The 20,041-nt window shown below is 38.2% G+C and overlaps 1 protein-coding gene across 1 annotated transcript in view; it reads left to right on the top strand.

Moving 5' to 3' along the window:
• Window positions 1-20,041, top strand: part of LOC104563638 (melanopsin) — a 38,586-nt gene that overhangs the window by 5,765 nt on the left and 12,780 nt on the right. Inside the window, exons 2-7 of the mRNA XM_061993446.1 lie at window positions 11,983-12,125; window positions 14,396-14,529; window positions 15,970-16,173; window positions 16,579-16,750; window positions 18,516-18,671; window positions 19,694-19,801. Coding sequence (XP_061849430.1) covers window positions 11,992-12,125; window positions 14,396-14,529; window positions 15,970-16,173; window positions 16,579-16,750; window positions 18,516-18,671; window positions 19,694-19,801 — 908 coding nt within the window. The 5' untranslated portion in view covers window positions 11,983-11,991. The remainder of the gene's footprint in view (window positions 1-11,982; window positions 12,126-14,395; window positions 14,530-15,969; window positions 16,174-16,578; window positions 16,751-18,515; window positions 18,672-19,693; window positions 19,802-20,041) is intronic.

The raw sequence follows: 20,041 nt of genomic DNA, 5'->3' as shown, positions 1-20,041 counted from the left end.
CCATTTGATCACAACAAAACTAACAGCAATAAACTGCTGATAAAGTTCAATACAAGTTTGCTAGAGAAAACTTAAATTAGTATCTCTCTTACTCTCACAGCTGTTGTGAGCTGATTATTCCTTCAACCATTTTTCCATGGAGAAATGTTCTGAAGTGCAATGCTCTTCTGCAGGTGGGTAGACTGAGAAAGCCTCTGTGTGGACTTAAATCTATGACACACACATAATTCTTTCTTAGACTGACTTTTGTTTGTTTTGTGAGACTCTCTGGTGCATATCACTTTCCTGCCTTGCTTATATGCTTTTTAAACATAAAGGTTCAGAAGGAGCTATTTTTTTTCTGAGATGAGAGGAGGTAGGGATTTACAGAAAAAAAAAACCCCAAACTTGTGGGGACTCCCTGAGGCTTTCTGACTTGGCACGGTAAAAACAAGCTTGAACATAACTGCCTTGTGGGCTTCTCTTTGTGTAAAATGGCACTTTGTCCTTAAGTCAGAAAAGGAAACTGCCTTGTGCTGAGATTTTCTTTCCTGGTAGTTCTTCATAGTTCCAAGCCGATGTTGCAAAGGCAATGTAGGAGTTGCTTCAGATGCACCCCATATCTGGAGGTCATTGTGAGGGTGAGAGAAGATGATATTTCCTAATATAGATGTGCTAAAGCTTTTGTTGCCTTTCATAGAGTGTTAAAAAGAGATCTACAGAATTAAAACAAGAGTCCACATTAAAAAAAAATATCCCTACATTGTCTCTATTTTAAGTGTGCTACACACAGCAGTGGGGAAAGAATAAAGCTCCTCCATTACTGTATCAAAGTTCTCTTGATGGTTCTCCACATCAAAGTGAAGGCACTTGCTTTTGTGTGAGATATGGTTTATTCCTCCAAGACGAGCACTGCCATGAGATAATTAAGTTTTCTGAGAGATACAGAAGTTACTTTTAATACACACATCTATTCCCACCAAATGTGTCAAAGCATGCTGCCTTATTTTATTATTTTATAATTATTGGGAGTCTTTTGATTGCTGCAATTTCTATCTAGGCCCATATTGCAGTTCCTTCTTAGTTTTCAAGTGCTGCTTCAGTCTTTCCCTGAAATCATTCTTCAGTACTGCAATACCTTGCTAATTGTAAATGGAGTTGCCAGTTTCACTTATTCAATGGATGTTGGTCAGTTTGTTCCTTTAGCAATGCAAAATCCACAAGTAATTCAGAAGTGCTTGCAACTGCTAAATGCTTTCATTTGGCAATAAAGATTTCCCTTTCACTGCAGAGATGGGTCATCTTGAATATACCTCACATGTTACTTTTCTCCTCTTCCCAGTTGTCTCCCTTATCTTCATTACCTGTGGTAGAAAGGTCTTCTAGATAGACTGAATATTTAGAGTATCTGGTGGACATCTCTCAGACTAAAACATATAGGCCTTTGGACTAAACAATGTATCGATGATCCAGTTAGATTGTCTAAAATTAATCATAAAATATTCCAAAGCCACGTTTTCATGATACTTAGGAACCTAACAGTGCAGGTAAACACCAAGTAGTATTTTCAACAACACAGAAGACAAGCATGTGTATTGCCACCAGTGCAATCAATAGTCGTTAAGTACCTAAAAACCTCTGGATGTTGGTCTTTTCACGTGGTACTTAAAGCCACAGTAGGAAAAACTATTAGAAATTAAATGGAGCACTTATTGCAGCCTTTCTGTCCAATAAACGCAGTCCTTGTTCAAATTATCTGCTGGAGTTAGCCTACTGCATCTGAGTGCAAAACATGCATATAGACTCTTCTGGCTTTCATTGTCTGTCCCCAGTTCCATGTGAAAGTAAAAGAAGGCAGGTAGGAAGATGATCTGTTTACCGAGACCTGTTCTCAAGTAAGTTAAATAATATTTCATTTTACTTATGGCTTAAACTCATATTTTTTAATTGTATGTTTTGGAAGCATTTATTCCTGGCATCACAGAATATTTTGAGTTGGAAAGACAATCAATTCTTACCTCCTGTTCCAAGCAAAGATAACTTCATCATTTTGAAATTCTTTGTGGATGAAGATTGTGAAGCCTCTCTGGTCCCCTGTTTCTGTGCTTCACCAATCTCATTGAAAACTTCACCTGCTGTGACTTCTGTCTTTCCCCTCTTGTCTGTTCACTGTGCAGCTCTATGAAAAGTCTGGCTCTGCATTCTGCATTCCACTCTTACACACAGAGAGAATATTAAACAGAAGTAAGCAGATATTACAGGGGACTAGTTCTTATCTTAGAGTGACTAGGTGGTTTTTAGATCTAAACAGAAACTAAATGCTACAGTGTTCATACTAATATCAGTAATATTCCTAAAGTTAACAGATTGAAAATGGGCACCTGTTTTATTCACCATGTTCTTCCTCTACAAGCATCTCTTGCCAGACACTGTCACATGTAAGACAAAGAATTTGATGAACCTCTGATCTGACTACTTTCAGCCGTTTTCATGTTCCTAAACGTGAATGATGGAATGATGCAAATGATACCAAGGAGGATGGGGATTGCTTTAAATTGTCCTCCACCTCACCACCCAAGACCAAAACTATTTGTAGAAATATCGAAATTCCCCTATTTGGTGAAGAATGTCTCTATTTTCAGGCTTTCGGTTCAGAATGTTTCCTACAGAAGAAAAAATCATTTGTTTACCAGTAGGGAAATGTAGAGAGTGAGATGAATTCTTCGGTAAAATTGCAGTTCTTTATGCTCAGCTAGTAAAAATTGTAACTTCACTGAAATGCAGTTAATAGAGGAAGTGTATTTCTACTATTATCATTGCACTTCCTTCATCATTCAACACATTTCATCATAGGTGACAGAATAGAAAAAAAATAGAGCTGAGAACCCAGCATCCAGCAGGAACTGAATTACCACATTTATAAAAAATATTAGGGTTTTTTTTTGTTTTAAAGTAATATTATAAAGACTCTGTTGGATTATTAGATGTTATTAATACCTTACCTTAACTAGTTTTTTAGGTTATGCTCTTGTTTTGGAATTGCTTTTTGAAAAGCTGATGCCATTTGGTGATTTCTTTGTTCACAATCTTTAAAGATAAGCACATGTTTTCATGATATCTATTTAAAATGCAGAGCCAGCTTCTCAAGAGCAATTTCACATACAGATCTTCTGGCAGCAGCTGAGTGAGTCTCCGAGGGAAGCAGAATAGTGCAATAAAATGAATACTAGGATTGAGACAAGATGCACAAAGGCTAGAGATGGATGGTGAAGGATTTGCTCTGTTATCAACAGAAAATATGGAAAAATACAAGAAGAAAATTATTCTTTTTTTAATTAAAACAAAATTATATGTAAAGATCTATCTGTCCAGAAGCAAGAGTATGTGTTCAAGCTTTTTGAAACCTCAGGCCAGAGATCAGAATTTCAAAATGTTGTGCCAGCATTTATGGACTGGCAAAGAAATTTCTTCATGTGTTCCTGTTATAACCAGTAACATGGGAGCATCACCTGGCAGTCATGTTCACTGAGGTTTGGCCTGAAGCCTGGGGCTGCAGGAGTGGGAGCAAGCTTGGGCAAGGGATGGGGACTGTGACATCATGTTGCAGTCGTTGCCACCCATGAAATTGCATTTAATGAGTGGTGGACAGGATGGAGAAGGGAGCTTTAGAGGCATCCATGGCTGCTGAAATAGGAGAAGCAGTCATCTGTCAGGCTGGGATGGGTAAATTGTACCAGGAGGAACTACAGGAGCTTAAAGGAGGAGAAGAGAGCAGATGAGGTCATATGCCAGTGAATTCAGAGCGTTCACACCACAGAGTAACAAAAGTAGAATAAAAGGATTTCTTTTTTTAGGTGAACTTTGTGTGATTATTAAAGAGCTACAGTTAGTAGTAAGATGCTTGGAAGGAGACAAATATCCTATGACACTATGATGCTGTAGCATATAAATGATTCATCCCTGAAGACTGCAAATTTCTAATATTGAAGGAAATAAGTCTAATATCATGATTTGGACCTCACGTTTTTCTTTAACATACTCTAGTGTTCTAAAAAATATATCCTGAGATTTCTGCTACCTGCTTTGTTCTTGCATTGTGCCAACAGTCATCTGTTGCCTTCTGGCCAAATAAACATGCACTGGACTGTAACAGTCCAACTAATTTTAATGCTGTGTTAGCATTGATTAGGTTTGTTCAGTATGCTGCCTGCCTAAGGATGTATAGCTTGTGTTGTAATTTTAACTGCATTTGGACATAGCATTAAATAACTTTGTAGGTATTTATGGCCAAGGAGATGATGTGGTGAGACTCTCAGGGGTCATATTAAGGAATTGGCTGTGCTGGTTTGCAAACCTGTGAGAGATGACAAGGGGAAGATTGATTCAGCCCTCAACTCAATGGTGTATTAACAGCTTCTGGTAGGGGGCTTTTACTTTTTTGCTTTTCAAAAATACTTGTCACGGATGAACTTGATTCTTTTAGGTTTTGTACTCTTCGGTTAGATATGGATGTGTTTAAATAGAATATTAAATTTCTGTAGAGGAAAATGTTGCAAAGACCTGGTTAATGCTGTCTGTCTTGATTATGTAACTGAACCAGTACTGGAACAGAAATGATCCCCAAAAATATGCCTTTGGTATCTTGCTTTAATACTTTTGGATCTTGGAATAAAAATCTGTCACCTCAAGGTTTGGTTGTAGTAACTTGGACTGAGGCAGGGAAAAAAATGTTCTAGTTACTTGCCAGTGCTATTCCACAAAAACAAGCAAGCAACTAACACAGTGTTCCTCCCAAGGCTGGATTGTGAAGGCACACAGTAGGGTCACTTGTAAAACTTTGAGTAAACTATCATGTTTGCTAACCCCTGCCCAAGTGGCAGAGATAGTACTCAAGGCAGAATGTTTTTCAGCTGGGCAGATTTTTGTTGTTGTTGTTTAATTTTAATTTTTTTTAATTTTTTTTTTTTTAAACTTAGGTAAGTATATTTGTCTTTTATCACTGATTTCAGTGGTGTGACTAGGGATGTACACAGAAAGCAGTGTCCATGTGCTTTCAAGAATAGACTTTACATTTTAAGGTTCTTCTAGTCAGTCTCTAGAGAGATGAAAATATGCCTTTAGATAGCTTTGTAACAAGCAGGCAAGTACTAAAACTTTACTTATTTTCACTTTTATTGTGTAATTCTGATTGTTTATTCTCACATGAATAATTTTTAAATCACGTCTTAATAATTATAAACCATAAGAATTATTCATACTTCTTGCTTACATTGATTCACAAGACTGGATATCCAGATATCTGAGTTTGCCTATCTTGTTGAATGTGATTTTGTCTTTGGGGTGTTTTTTTGAGATTTTTCTATGACCCCAGCCATTTGCCATTAGATTGCTTGCAACTACAAATGCAAGCTTAAGCATAAATACTGAGGGCCTGAAAGAAAGCATCTTGCCAAAGCAGGGACTGTGCTAAACACGAGATTTTTAAGGATACATATCCCAAATGAGTCCCAGAGTCAAATATTATATGATTTTTTTTGAAATGGCTGTTCATTTCAGTAACAAGCCAGAAGCATGTAATGGAATGGAATTAACTAGATACAGATTTTATTACAGAAAAAAATTCGTAAGGTTTATCCACAAGCTTACAACCTCAGTCTGGATATATACCTGCCTAGGTCTGAAGCAAATGCCTGACTTTGGTACCCAGCTGCCTTTGCTATTTCTCATGTTGTAGACAGCACTAGGAGTTCCTGCTCTTGTTTGGCATTTTGGATGAAATGCATCAAATTCACAGTTCCATTTGGTAAAAAAATTTTCTTGTCAATTAAATGCATGCTATAAATATATGTTTGAGTGCTCCTGCATTGGCACTGGAACTGATTGGAATGAGTTGGGGAAGAAGAATGTTGCCTGGGGACTGATAAGTAACTTTTCCACATATGGATGATGGCAGTTTGATTTTACTTTTTGAGGATCAAATTAGTCTGTACCTTCTGTGTGGTGGTGTAATGCAGTACTGTACCAGAACAAGCAAAGTTGCTGTCTTGATCTGAGGTTTTTTGATTATTTTTTTTAATGCCTAAAGCTATTAACTTTTTCAAAAGTATTCTTCTCAAATACGTTGTATTTTGAAAAACATCTGACTATCTGATAGCTCTGCTATAGCCACCACATAGCAACAGTCTTCTGTTTACTGATTAAAGAATTCCTTTGTACAAGATGAGGTGAGGCTTAATCTGGAGTTCTGTGTCCAGTTCTGGGGTCCCCAGAGCATGAGAGACAGGGAACTTCTGGAGAGAGCCCAGCACAGGGCCACCAAGACGATCAGGGGACTGGAGCATTTTCTGTGTGAGGAAAGGCTGTAGAACCTGGGACTGTTCAGCCTAGAAGAGACTGACAGGGTAATCTAATTAACAGATGTATTTGAAAGGTGCATGTCAGGAGGATGGGGCGGCACTTTTTTTCTGTAGCATCCAGCAACAGGACTAGGGGTAATGGTCAAAAGCTGGAGAGCAAAAAGTTCAGCTTAAACACAAGGGGAATCTTTCCTGTAAGGGTGATGGAGCCCTGGCACAGGCTGCCCAGGGAGGTTGTGGAGTGTCCTTCTCTGGAGGTTTTCAAAACTTGCTTGGATGCAATTCTTATGCAACATGATTGAGGTGAATCTGCATTAGCAGGAGGTTGGACTAGATCATCTCTAGAGATCCCTTTGAATCCCTACCATTCTGTGTATCTATGAAGATATTCATTAAGCCTCCAATTTTTTCATTAGTTCACATCAAATAGTGCTTCATACTGAAAATATCTCTTACATAGACTGTCAGTGAAATTACAAGGAATTTAGCACCTCATAATTGGCACAAATGAGTTGCTCATATTTCATCATACCTAAGTATTGTTCACTAATTTTCTGTAAAATTTCCAAGTAAAACTGTATCAACTTACATTCTTTGTACAGTAAAATCAAACTTCTACTTTGTGAATCCATGTAGCAGATCAGCACAGGGATTCTGCTGTGCTGTTAATTCATTCACTTGTGAGAGCACATTAATCCTCCATGAAAACAAGCCCTTGCATAAGCACATTTCAGTGTAAATGATTTCCACAAGATGAGCTTGCATCTATGACCAAAATCAGAGCATAAATACAGCTTTAGATACTCTTATATCTGCCTAATGCCAATTATACAATGATTTCTGAATTCAATCAATTATTTTATACCCCTACCCATTTAAGAAGACCTGCCCTTACCCTACTTTTCTAAAAACATTTTTTGTCTTCTACATTGCAATCTTTATTAATCTTAGCAACTGGAAAGCAGATGACTCTAATTATTTGGACATCATTCTATCACTAGAAATAAAATGACAAAAGCTTTAATAAAGCTTTCCCCATCTAAGTTTTCCGTCTTTATTTTGGGAGAAGTAGAGCAAGTTTAGTTTTATATTTGATGCCTGCTTCCTTTGCCAGCTACTTGAGGGATAGCTGTTAATTGTTTATCCTTTATTTGCCTGCAGATCTGTTGGTTACCCTACTAGGAAAGCACTTCAAGCAGCCATGTAGCTGACAATGTTTTGATGTTGTAGTCACATCACATATAAGGGTAAAGCCACATCAAGATTAATGTGAGTCATCAGGCCCCACAACTCATAGAGACAAAGTACAAGTGATTGTAGCATTGTGAGAGAAGTGGCCCTGATGCAGTTATTGGCATCTTCATGGGGTTGTTTACGTCTGTGTTTTTGAGTGAAACAATCAGATTGTTCTAGATGGTGTCTTTAAAATCGTCACTTAGGAAATGCTTTCATCTGAATGCTTGAGATTCTGCTCCAAGACCACAAATGGAAGAAGGCAAAGCCAGCCTGGGGCAAAAATGGACAAGTGAACACATCTCACATGAACTCTTAAAAAGTCATTGAAGATTTAACATACTAGTTTAATAAAATGTAATGTCTTTCTTCATTATCTTTATTTTAAATCACATCATTGAGGAGAAGGAGCAAGACTATGACTTATATAGAACAGGCTTTTTATTCTACAGTAGGTGGATGCAATGATACTCAGCACCCATAAACACAACTTTTTGAGACAAATGTGCTGAATCCATGGCAGATGTACATTACCATGCAGTGTGAAACAGTTGAAGCTGGGAAAGCATCCACAGCATGTCTTTTAACTTTGCAAGTTTTCTGACTGCATTCTCCAGTAGTCTAAGTTCAGTGTTAATAAAAATTGATAGCCTGAAGTATTAATGTACAATGTATTCTGGCAGTTCATGGAGTGATGAGCAAAATCCACACTTTGCTAGGTCTAAAGGCAGGACCTTTCCACTCATATAAACTGATTTTTTTGCTGATTCATACCAGCTGTCATTGACCGTACATCAGTTTGGTGCTAAGAGAAGCTAATTTAGACATAGAGTGGTAAGACACAACCATGACTGTAGCGACTGCAGCCCACTGTTCTTAGCTGCTGTCTTGCTTACCGAGATATCTGGAAATATTTGTAATAGTTATTTAAGTTTTCTTGGGTTGGTAAAAGTCACAGCAATCTGGTATATTCTTCTGTAGCTTAATTTTATTCTTATTAGTTGGGAGAAACAAAAAGTATTTAAAAAATGCCTAGAGTGGTAATGGCTTTTGAGAGTACCAGCAAAAAACAGCTTCTCATCCAGCCCCTCACCAAGCTTAGATTTTTTTTTTGTAGCCCTAGTATTCATCTTCATACAGTAGAATACTTACATTTGCAAGTAAATTGAGCTTGTTAATCAAAAATAACCAAAAAGGCCAGCTTCTCAGAGGTAATACTGTAAGAAAAGAGAAAAAGCTTAAATTTTGTGAATATCTTAAAGCCTTGATGAAACTGATGGTTTGTCTCGAGGTGATTGTTACTCTGTACAAAGAATGGATCTTTATTAGAAAAGCAGTATTCATTCAGTAGAGTAGATATTCAATTCACAACCTTAAGAGTATTTAAATCTTTGTTCTTAAAGTTTTCTATTATTAAATTATTTCAAATTAGTGAAATAAAGACAAAATGGACACAAAAAGTTCCACTTAAATATAAGAAAAAGCTATTTCACTGTGAGGGTGAGGGAGCAGTGGCACAGGCTGCCCAGAGGGGTTGTGGAGTTTCCTTCCTTGGAAGTCTTCAAGACCTGCCTGGACATGTTCCTATGCGACCTGATCTAGGTGAACCTATTTCTGCAGGGGGGTTGGACTAGATGATCTCTAAAGGTCCCTTCCAACCCCTAACATTCTATAATTCTATGAAATATTTGATGTGAGTAAAATGAGGTATAAAATTTCTTTATTTAGCTTGCAGCTATTTGTATTGGTTTAGCCCATTTCATTTAGAAAATTTTCACTAGTTTAATGAAATTATTTTTTAACAAGGTTGAGGGATTCTAATGAAATATATACAGGCACACACACATAGATATTCACATTCATCTTTTTCGACCGAAATTAATGGTCTTCTGTCTTTATCATCTTGCTACATGTCATGCATCTGGATGCCTGCCACATCCCACTGTCTTCAGGGTAGCAGAGTGAATATGTAGCTGTCTTTCACTCGGATCTTAAAGTTGTTCTTATTGCTGTTAACATTGCGGCAAAAGTGGACATGGTATTTTATGAGCTTCTCTGAAGGCAAGATCCCTCCTTCAAAACCTGTGTAATCTGAACACGCCTCACTTTATCTTCTCACTGAGATTGCAAGCTCTGTGGTTATACACAATATTTACTGCCTTCCAGGTTCCACACAGTAAACATCAATAGTTTATAGTATGGCCAGCAAACTGTAAACTGAGTTTACAAATGTGTCACATGAGACATCTTTCAGCTTTTGACGTAGATCACATCCATAACTGAATAAAGGAAGCCAAAATGTCCAAGTCAGTGTCTCTTCAGCAGAAGGATAAGGCGAGACACCTTTGGGTGTGAAATTCATAGTCCATTTCTCAAATCAGTTTCTGCAACACTGAATGCCCAAACGGTGAAGTAAACCATAAGGCATATGACAGGCAAGTGCTATGCCTATATAATACTCCTCCATATAATAACCCTCTATATAGGGATAAATCCTGAGCATGCCTAACAGATAAGCTGGAAAGGAAGGAAAAAAAGGATCTTTTCCTTTCTTCCCAGTTTAGTCTCTTTGGTATGTGCTACCAGAAATGAGGCAGGATTCCTCACATGCATGTTGCTAAGAAGATTAGGTCTGAGGGAAGAAGAAAGGAGTTTAACGTGGTTAATTTATGTGCCCGGGCACCCCCACTCTGAAGGTATGGTGCAGTCATGCCTGCTGCCTTTGAACAGCCATTGCCACGTTTCCTCGCTGGGCCACCTCCCCGTGCTCTGCCCAGTTTTACACTCTCACACCTTCTTCAAGGCTAAATGCTAGACAGGGTGATATTTTTTCTTGCTACTTCATTGCTCAGAATAGCAGTGACAGTCCCCTGGTGCAGCCAGCACCAGCTGATGTTCCTTTTCATTGGTTTCTACTTTTACAGCATTGTTTTCTTTGGTGAAGTGTCATGTTGGCAGTAGACATTCTATTACTGTTAGAGTCTGTCAGACCACTGAGAGGGCTTGGAAGCAGCTTTCTGCTTTGAAGCCATAGCTTTTGTGATATTTACTACATCACTTCAGCCCCAGGAGCTTTGCTGTTAGCACTGCTACTCCAGACTCGCAGACAAAAATCATCCTTGTCCTATATCCCATACAACTGAGCTGTGCAGTGGCAAAACCTTTCAATGCGAAGCAGGTCCTCAACTGTGACAAGGTACCATACCTTTGACTAAACTGTACAGATCTGACTGCGTGTATGAGTGCTCTGCATGGCTTAGCTGCTTTTGACTCAGTAAATAGGAATCTCCATCAGGCAATTCGGACCCTTTTTGTCTACTAATGCTAAAAGTAACTGAGTGGATTAGCTGTAGGCTCTGTGCTGCTGGTGATAAATCTGAATTTATTTAAAGACCACTAAAACATAGAGACTTGGTGGAGTTTTATTCATATGCTGGAGATAAAGGGCAATAAAAGAGGCGTCAAGACTATTTAATGTATTTGTGCTTATACCAGCCAAGCTTCTGCTGCTGTTTTATCTCTGGTGTCTTACTTTTTCCATAGGGAATTCCCAGATTTTGCAGCACTGTAAGTTAGTGAAGAGGGAACTTGAGGAGACCTGGGGAGGTTAATATTTGTAAGTGTGGGATTTGATATCAGTGCTCTTAATAAAACCAAAGTATGATGGGTTATTCATAGAATCAGAATGTTAGGAGTTAGAAGGGACCTTAGAGATCATCTAGTCCAATCCCTCACCACTAGCAGGTCCACCTAGACCAGGTCGCACAGGAATGCATCCAGGTAGGTTTGAAAACCAGCAGAGGAGACTCCACAACCCCCCTGAGCAGCCTGTGCCAGGATTCCCTCACCCTCACAGTGAAATAGTTTTTCCGTATATTTAAATGGAACTTTTTTTGTTCCAGCTTCTTTCCATTAGCCCTTGTCCTGTCACTATATACACAGAAAAAAAAGGGATGTCCCAACCTCCTGACATCCACTATTTAGATATTTCTGTATATTAATGTGATTCCCCTAGTCTCCTCTTCTCTAGACTTCCTTGTTGAACAGAAGTTTGTATTCTGTTGTCAGCTAGCTCTGCGCCCCTAAGTGCCATAGTTAAGTGGAGTAAGTTTTACACTAGCACATCTTTGCCTTTTTCACATCATCATCATAACTTCAAAAATATTTTTTTCCAGTCTATTCTCACTGTTTTGGTTTTTTTTTTTTTTAACATAAATATGTATTGTTAAAGTAATGAAGGCTACTTCGGGGCAATTTGCTTACAAGGAGTGTGAAAAGAGCTCAGAGATGTGTATCTGATTTACACAAACTGTGGAAGTGAATGCTCTACCTTACTTAACAGGCTGAGCATAGGTACCGTGGAATAGTTGTCCTGAATGGGATAAGCTTTCCTCTTCCTTTGTTGTTCATTCAGGGATTGAACATGGGCACCCAACTACATGCTGTGACCAAGGCAGAGATCCCCGACCATGTTCTTTACACCGTAGGAACATGTGTGCTCATTATTGGCTCCATTGGCATCATCGGAAACCTCCTCATTCTCTACGCATTTTACAGGTACAAAAATTTTTTTAGGGCTAATCTGACTGGCCTTGAGGTTCATACATGTCTGTGTGCATATGTTCTGCATTGGTTCCCTCTTGGATTAAATCTCCAAGCAAAGGCTGATGGCAACAAAATGAGGCAGAGGAAGGCAAACTCCTACATCCTCCATCCATGCACATCACTGATAACCTCAGTGTAAATTCCTCATGTTTTAAAGAATCAAAGAAAATGAGAAAATAAATACCTTGTTCTATAACAAAATCTAGTTAAAAGTTTAAAGAGGACTGTAATAATTTTAATGACAGAAATCCCAGTCTCCCTGTTGCAGAATTCTTCCCTCACCCTGTAGAATTTGCAAAAACACTTGACAAAAACTAACACTCTTCCCAGCAGCCCATATGTCCTAGAAGGACCAAGAAATCAATGTGCTACAGGAAATGAGCTCATGCCATCAGTGTATTCCCTGCTTCAGGCAGATCATAGGATTTCTGTCAGTTTGTGTGCTCATTTGGCTTCTGACAACATAAGTGAGAGTCAAAGCTACTGCAGCTAGAGTATGAAAAAATCTCATGGGAAAAATAAATAGTAATTTTCTGTCCCACAATGTGATGCTGGATTTCAAAATACTCCTCACTCACTGCTTGCTGTCATCATATATGTTGATGCAAAGGGAGCTTTCAACACTAGAAACACCAGTGGGTTATGAACAAAGCATTAGTTTCCTATTCTTAAATGTTTAAGACAAGTAAACTTAGTTATTTTGAATAAATGGATTTTAATATGAGATAACTCTAACTGTAGATACCTGCATGATTTTTTAAGTGCAGCACAAGCTCTCAATTTTTCTTGAAATATATTTGCTTTACCTAGAGTAATATAAGCTCTAAACCAAGTAGGAATATCCCCACAGGCAGACAAGGACCTCCAAAGATGAATTCTGCAGTCTCTCCCATATAGTTATTGCAGGCAGTTACGAGATCCAAGAATTTGTTAGAATTACAACAGCATTGAGGTAGCTTTCTCCGTTTCTTTTTCAGTAAATACTGATATTTTAAAGCATATCAGAGATGCCTCAGTTGTTCAACTTTCTATGCTGAAGGAGGAATTTTGGGAAAAACAAAAAATTGTTTTTAAACTATCGAGAATTACTATATACAGCTTGCAAGAACAAAGCGGTTTATAAAATCCTGCTTCCTCCTTATGTCTCACAGAGTGTGACTAGTCACCTCTTTTTGTATTATATGTACTTGACAGTGTGAAAAGTTCTGAATTCAAACTCTATGTATCAAAGCTCTTTACTTCTCCATGTGACCAATACAGTGGTTCATTTTGAGGGACTACTAGTTCAGCATTACACTTTCTCAGTACATCCCTGAAAAGTGACAGTTTTAAGACAGATTTGGGTGAGCCAAACTCACAATTTAACTTTCCCAGTGGGACGTAGTATTTGATCAGAGCAACAAGGGCATATTCAATCAAATAACCTCACATAAAAGTAAGAGGTTCTTAATCACGTTACTAGTTTCTTTATTCCTCTTAGCCAGAGTCAAGAGTAATCTTGAATACCATTTGAAAGTTTCCAAGGGGTATGCAACTCCAGATATTCCCTAGCAACTGGGACTATGTAAGGTGGTTAGATGTGAGGAAAAAATATGGAAGTGATGTCTGATTTTTTCAGATGAACTTTTCTTGCAGTCTGGCTGCTGCTTTCACACTCTCTGTTGTGGTATTTAATGTTGCCTGTTCATCTGCAGCTGAGAGTTTTTGTTCTCTCGTGTGAGATATATATGAACAAAGAGGTATTCTTCAAATCTCTGTGCATGCTCTGCTTGTGCCGTAGCACTTTACAAAGATTCAGTTAGTTAGTGGTAATGTGATGACTCTTCAGATCAGCAGCTTTTAAAAATTCACCAAAATCAGATCATATGCTCTGTAACCTGTTTCAAATCCTGTTCTTGTGCAGTGCAGGACATGCTCGGTGTTCACTGTACTTATAGGGACCTACTCTTCTCCCAAACAAATGCATATTTTCCAAGACAATTGTAATTCTCTTCAGCTTAAAGAGGAAATAAGTAATTTTATGTGTCCCTTGCTGATATCAGTCAGCATTTTGAAATGTCTACATCTGTAGCTGCAGTAGTTAACTGATAATTAGCAATTCATTGACTGTAAGTAAGGACCAATGTTAACCTGGACAGTGTTTGTTTAAGCTGGCAAACAAGGTTGTAAAGCTAACTATTAATTTCCTCCATTTAAAATCGTGTATTTCTCATGTTTTTAAGCAACAAGAAGCTGAGGACACCCCAAAACTACTTTATAATGAATTTGGCTGTGAGCGACTTCTTGATGTCAGCTTCTCAGGCACCCATGTGCTTTGTCAACAGCTTGCACAGAAAGTGGATACTTGGAGATATAGGTACTTTTCAACACTAATTTGTACCGCACCAGATATATGTTGCCTGCAGCCTTTTAGCCATAACAATCTTGGCTTGTGCTGTGGGGACGGCAGAACAAAAACCCACGAGAGCCAATCCAGGTTCTTGACATCGTTAGTCAGCATCATGTTACCCTTTAGCTTGTGAGGGCAGATGCTATGACTGAAGTTGAGTAGAAAAGGTTTTTTAAGTAGTAAATACTTTTTCTGTACTAATTTAAGAGGAAATTAATATTTTTATTTAGAAATGTGTGTTAATATCCATTAACATGCTTTAGGAATTACATTTAATTAAGAGATTTAAATAACAATAGTGAGATGAAAACACTGCCAACTAAAGCTTCTTTCATTCCAACTGCAACAAAGAAAATGTGATGTGTACCCAAATTATGGCTGAATGGTAGGGGTAGGGGTTGGAAATGTGAATATATGTTCTGCTTGGTACTGCTCATTTTGTTATTGGGTGAAAATTTGCACCAAGTGGTGGTTGTGTTTTGGTGGAGCAAGCCCAAAGACCATGTATTATTTAATAGCACAGAAGGGTGCTCTTCTTTGACTTGAGGATATTTCAGTCTTACCTATCCCCTTAGAAGAAATAAGTGTCAATCACCATGCTACCACAAATGAAGCAATTGATTTGGGTGGAGTGGGGTTTGGTCCTTACTTGTGGGTTACTTATAAAGACTCTAAAAGAAGTCTGCTTTGAGGCTAAATCTGATATTCTGACTGATTCCCATTCCTGGTGGGCTGTTGTTCATAACCACATGGAGTGACATGAAAATTGAAAAAAAAAATAATCATCATTTGACACAGGTTTCTGAATCAAATTTGGGGCAGTGTAAGTCTACAAGTTTTCATCTGTGAGTACAATGCCCGAAGGAAAAGAGGGGAGAAAAAGCCTATTTCAGGTAAAAACTGACAGGGTTTTTTTTTAAGTACTGCTATTAAATAGAGAAACTGGAGCTGTGTTTTACAGCTGATCTTTTAACCAGCAAATTTAAACCACTTCTGTGTTTTTAAGCCACAAAAACCAAAGTCATTTTTTGAAACATCTATGTCATTAGCAGACAGATGTCTGCTGCAGCCTGTTAAGATCAATATATTGGGCAAAGGTCCAGGAAAATGTAACTTTAATTAGATTGGATTTTCTTTGAGGCAGTTTTCCATAGACAAAAGGTTCCATGTTGCAGCCCAGAGTGGAGAGCAGGACTTGTTAAATACGTGCATTTGTATTCGTTAATACATTTTTTTCTAATAACCATTTAATAACTATGAAATTGTGAGTATAAGAAAATTCTTCTAATTGGAGAGAAATCTGGAGCCACAAAAAAACAAAAAAGGGGAGTTTATTACATCAAGATTTGAGAGTTCATTTGTGCTTGTTTTTAAGAAAATCCCTGACATTGCCATTTTCTGCTTCAGGCTGTAACTTGTATGCTTTCTGTGGAGCACTGTTCGGAATAACCTCAATGATGACTTTATTAGCAATCTCTGTCGACCGCTACCTTGTGATCACTAAGCCCCTGCGATCCATCCAGTGGACTTCAAAGAAACGCACCATGCAGATCATTGCCATCGTGTGGCTGTACTCACTGGGATGGAGTGTAGCTCCACTCTTTGGATGGAGTATGTTGTCTGCTCTCTGTCTCTTCTTCCCCATGTGGTCTGTTTTAGCCTTGCTTGGGGTGTTAAAAAGTTAATGTTTGGTTAAGTTTAGGGTGGGTGTCTAGTTACCACCTGACAGTTTGTTGTCACACCATGTATCTGCACCTATCACAGTACAGATACCCTCCTCTCTGCTATTCCCAGGCTGTGGTTAAGCAGAACAAATTGCAGATGCAGTATTAGGTGTACCTGAGTCTGACAGTCAGGACCTCTGTGTATGTACACTCACGTTCTCAGACCACAGTATGGCCAGCATAACTCTTGAAGACTTAGATACACAGTACAGGGTTTAATGCTCAGTTGTTGGATCAATAACTGCACAAAGTTGTGTGTATGTGTGAATAACGTATTCCCTGTATTTCACAGGTTCCTATGTGCCTGAGGGCTTGATGATATCCTGTACATGGGACTACGTAACCTACTCCCCTGGAAACAGAAGCTACACCATGATTTTATGTTGCTGCGTGTTTTTTATTCCCCTGATAATAATATTCCATTGTTATTTATTTATGTTCCTGGCCATAAGACGTACAGGCAGGTAAGTAATGTAGCTGAAATACTTAAATCTTCCTTTTCTTGTATTAGAAGATTTTCTCAATTTCTTTAGCTGTAGAAAAATCCAAATGAAAAAAATTAATCTGAATTGAAATTGGAAATAAGATGTCAGACGTAACTGGAGAAATATTTTTGCCAATGTAAAAACTGGATTGGATGTATGTGTTTTGAAATAGAGAAAGAAGTCTCCAGTGGTTCTAATCTCATCTCAGAGTGTGGTAATTAACAGTACATTGGAAAATTTTATAATTTGGATTACTTGCATTTCAGATTTCCAGTAAAAGGAACATGGTCCTTGTGCATTCCAGCACAGTTTTCAGGACCAAGGGATGATAAATAACATGTAGCAATGGAGGCATCATCTGCCTTTAAGCTATTTGGTAAACGTAACAGTCTTCATTTTTAAAACAGTTTTACTTAAGATAGACATCCCAGAAAAACTTGTTGTTCACCCAAGCATCATCACGTTCATTCTGACTTGTAAATGGAAGCATAGAGTATCAGAGGCTAAATCCTGAGTCTTAGCTGTTCAAATCTCCTCTTCGCTGTTAGGGACAAAAGTAAACAAAAACTTCATCATGAATAATTAACCTGTGGTCCATTAGTCCTATTTAACTGCAACACACACAGCATGCACAGTATTTGGTTATGCTTGTAAGGACATATGCTTCTTAGTCTATATATGAAATTTAAAAATCAGTTAGGTGTTAGATGTGTAAAGTAACTTCCTTCTGTCAGTTATTTTTTTCTCCTAATGAGCATATGACTTATCTTTGGCCTGATTCAACACCAGCTGTCTTGCTCTTTACTACGATTTGTATATGTATATTTGATACCAAGCGAAGGAGCTTGGTATCCTTAAAACATCCTTAAAACAATGATGTCTTGTTCATCCATGAAGCACAGTGGCCACAAGAGTTTTCTATGCCTTTTGCTCACTTAAACAGTAAACTCACTTTATGAGTATGTTCACAGTGCACCAGGAAGTACTTTCTTATCCTGGTGTCTGGTAATTACTGTCTTCAGCCTGAAATATAACTTCATTCAATAGTACTGATCTGTAAAAAAATGTTATTTTTGTGCTAAATTATAGAAAATGCTAAACCATATAAAACCATTTTTGAAATAATTTGTGGGGTGTTTGACTAATGTGAGAAGAGAATTTGATGAGACATTTTTTGCAAAAACTACCTGTGGTACTCCTGTCTGAGAATAGTCTTCTCCAGTGAATAAGTGTAATGTCATGCAAGAATGTCTCCATAAGCCTTTGGGGCCAGGTTCCTCAGAGCAGTCAGGGAATTCCAACTCTTGTTATCTCTTGATCTGGAATTTCTGCAAGTTGTTCCTGCCTTGGAAAGGAAAAGCCATAAGATCTGAGTTTTGCATCCAGCTGTGTCTTTGCTTGCTCCACCTCTAAGAGCAAGAGAGGGTAAGAGATACCAATTTCTTTACCTGTCCTATCTGATACCCTCCTTGTGTTAAGATAAGGACACAGCAGTCCCCTCCTGCATTTCCAGGGGTTCTTGTGGCTCAGTCCCATGAGCAAACAAAGCTCAGACAGAATGCCTGACACATTTTTACTGTTAATTATCTTCTGGACTTTTTAAATATCAGAGGAAAAAAGAGTTCAAGCAGGGAAAGATGAAATCTGCTTAATTTTACATATCACTGAGCATATATTAGAAATGTTGCACCTTACTTTTTCACCTTCTTGTTGCTGACATATGTATAATTTTTTTCCTTCACAGAGATGTTGAAAAGCTGGGGTCCTGCAGTCGGAAATCCTACCTCTCTCAGTCCATGAAGAACGAATGGAAACTGGCAAAAATTGCTTTTGTAGTCATCATTGTATTTGTCTTGTCATGGTCTCCGTATGCTTGTGTCACCTTGATTGCCTGGGCAGGGTAAGTCGAAGTATAATCCAAGGATCATAGGTTATTCTGAAATACAAATATGACTAGTACTGTCACCCACAAGAAGTAGATCTCCCTTTTGAAAGGGCTTTAAATAGTTACATTAGAGATGATATTACATTCTTTACTATATCCTTGTGGATAAAGCTAGAAAAGGGATTATTTGTCTATGTATTTTAAAAGTGTTAGTACTTTTTATCTGCATTTTTGTATGCATTGTTTCCCCTCTTTCATGATACTTTCTTTGTATGAATTGAGGAGTTATCTCTTTCCTTTCCTCTCTTGTCTCAAGAAGCTTCTTCCACACACTGCTGCCTCTGACAGAGGGCAAAAGAGGTTATACTTCCTGATATTCACCCCTAAGCTCCCATCTTCTTCCAACATTCTCTACTTCAGAGAGACCTGTTGTTTTGTCAGTGCATTCAGGTTTCTCACTTTCAAGGACAGGTTGGATGGGGCTTTGAACAACTAGGTAATCTTTAAAGGTCCTTTCCTAGCCAAACTGTTCTGTAATTCTATGATGTTAATTCTGATTATCCTGTGCTGATATTGATCACATATATCCAACTGTGAGAGCTTGAATTCAAGAGGAGAATATTGGTTTCAAACCACTTCCAGTACTCCCTTCCTTCTGCAATGTTTGCAACTGAGACATGCAGCATGGATGTTGCTACTAAAAGATTTTTAGGTTTGATTCTGTTTTTTTTTTTATTGCCATTCTGTTTTCCCAGATGGCCACAATGAGGGTTGTATTGGTAGGTTTCATGGGGGGGGGGGGTTGCCTAGTGTAGAAACAGGAAAGATGATTCTTTGTGTTCCTGGTCATCCTCAAATAGATAATTAATTATATGCATGTCTTTCTTCTTCTCCAAATGAATGAAACCAAGTATGTTTCAGAGGTATTTTTTAACAAAGAGATCTCAGCACAAAAACAGTCAAAAAGTGTAATACATTTTAGTAATATAGTACATATCCATGGCATAGCTGTGTGTAATATTTTTGCTTTGTTTTAGTCAAGGCAACACCCTATCACCATATTCCAAATCTGTGCCAGCAGTTATTGCCAAAGCTTCTGCAATCTACAACCCCATCATATACGCAATAATTCACCCAAGATACAGGTACAGTAAACATATAGGTATGTGTATAAATGTACTTGCAAATGTGTTTTTTATAATCAACAAAATACCTGCATTCCCTCAATCTCACTCCATATAGTGCCCACTCCAGCCCGGACATCCCACGATGAGATCAAAGTGGTGAGAGCCTGCACAGTGTCCACTTGGTACAAGGCAGCCCAAACTGCACATGGAGCTCCAGACATGGCCTTGGGGATGGCCAACAAAGGAGAACAGTCCATC

This window comes from Colius striatus, chromosome 3, assembly GCF_028858725.1.
Source record: "Colius striatus isolate bColStr4 chromosome 3, bColStr4.1.hap1, whole genome shotgun sequence".
In the NCBI taxonomy this organism is placed as follows: domain Eukaryota; kingdom Metazoa; phylum Chordata; class Aves; order Coliiformes; family Coliidae; genus Colius; species Colius striatus.
The sequence above is the reverse complement of the archived record's forward strand: the minus strand, read 5'-3'. Positions and strand labels throughout refer to the sequence as shown.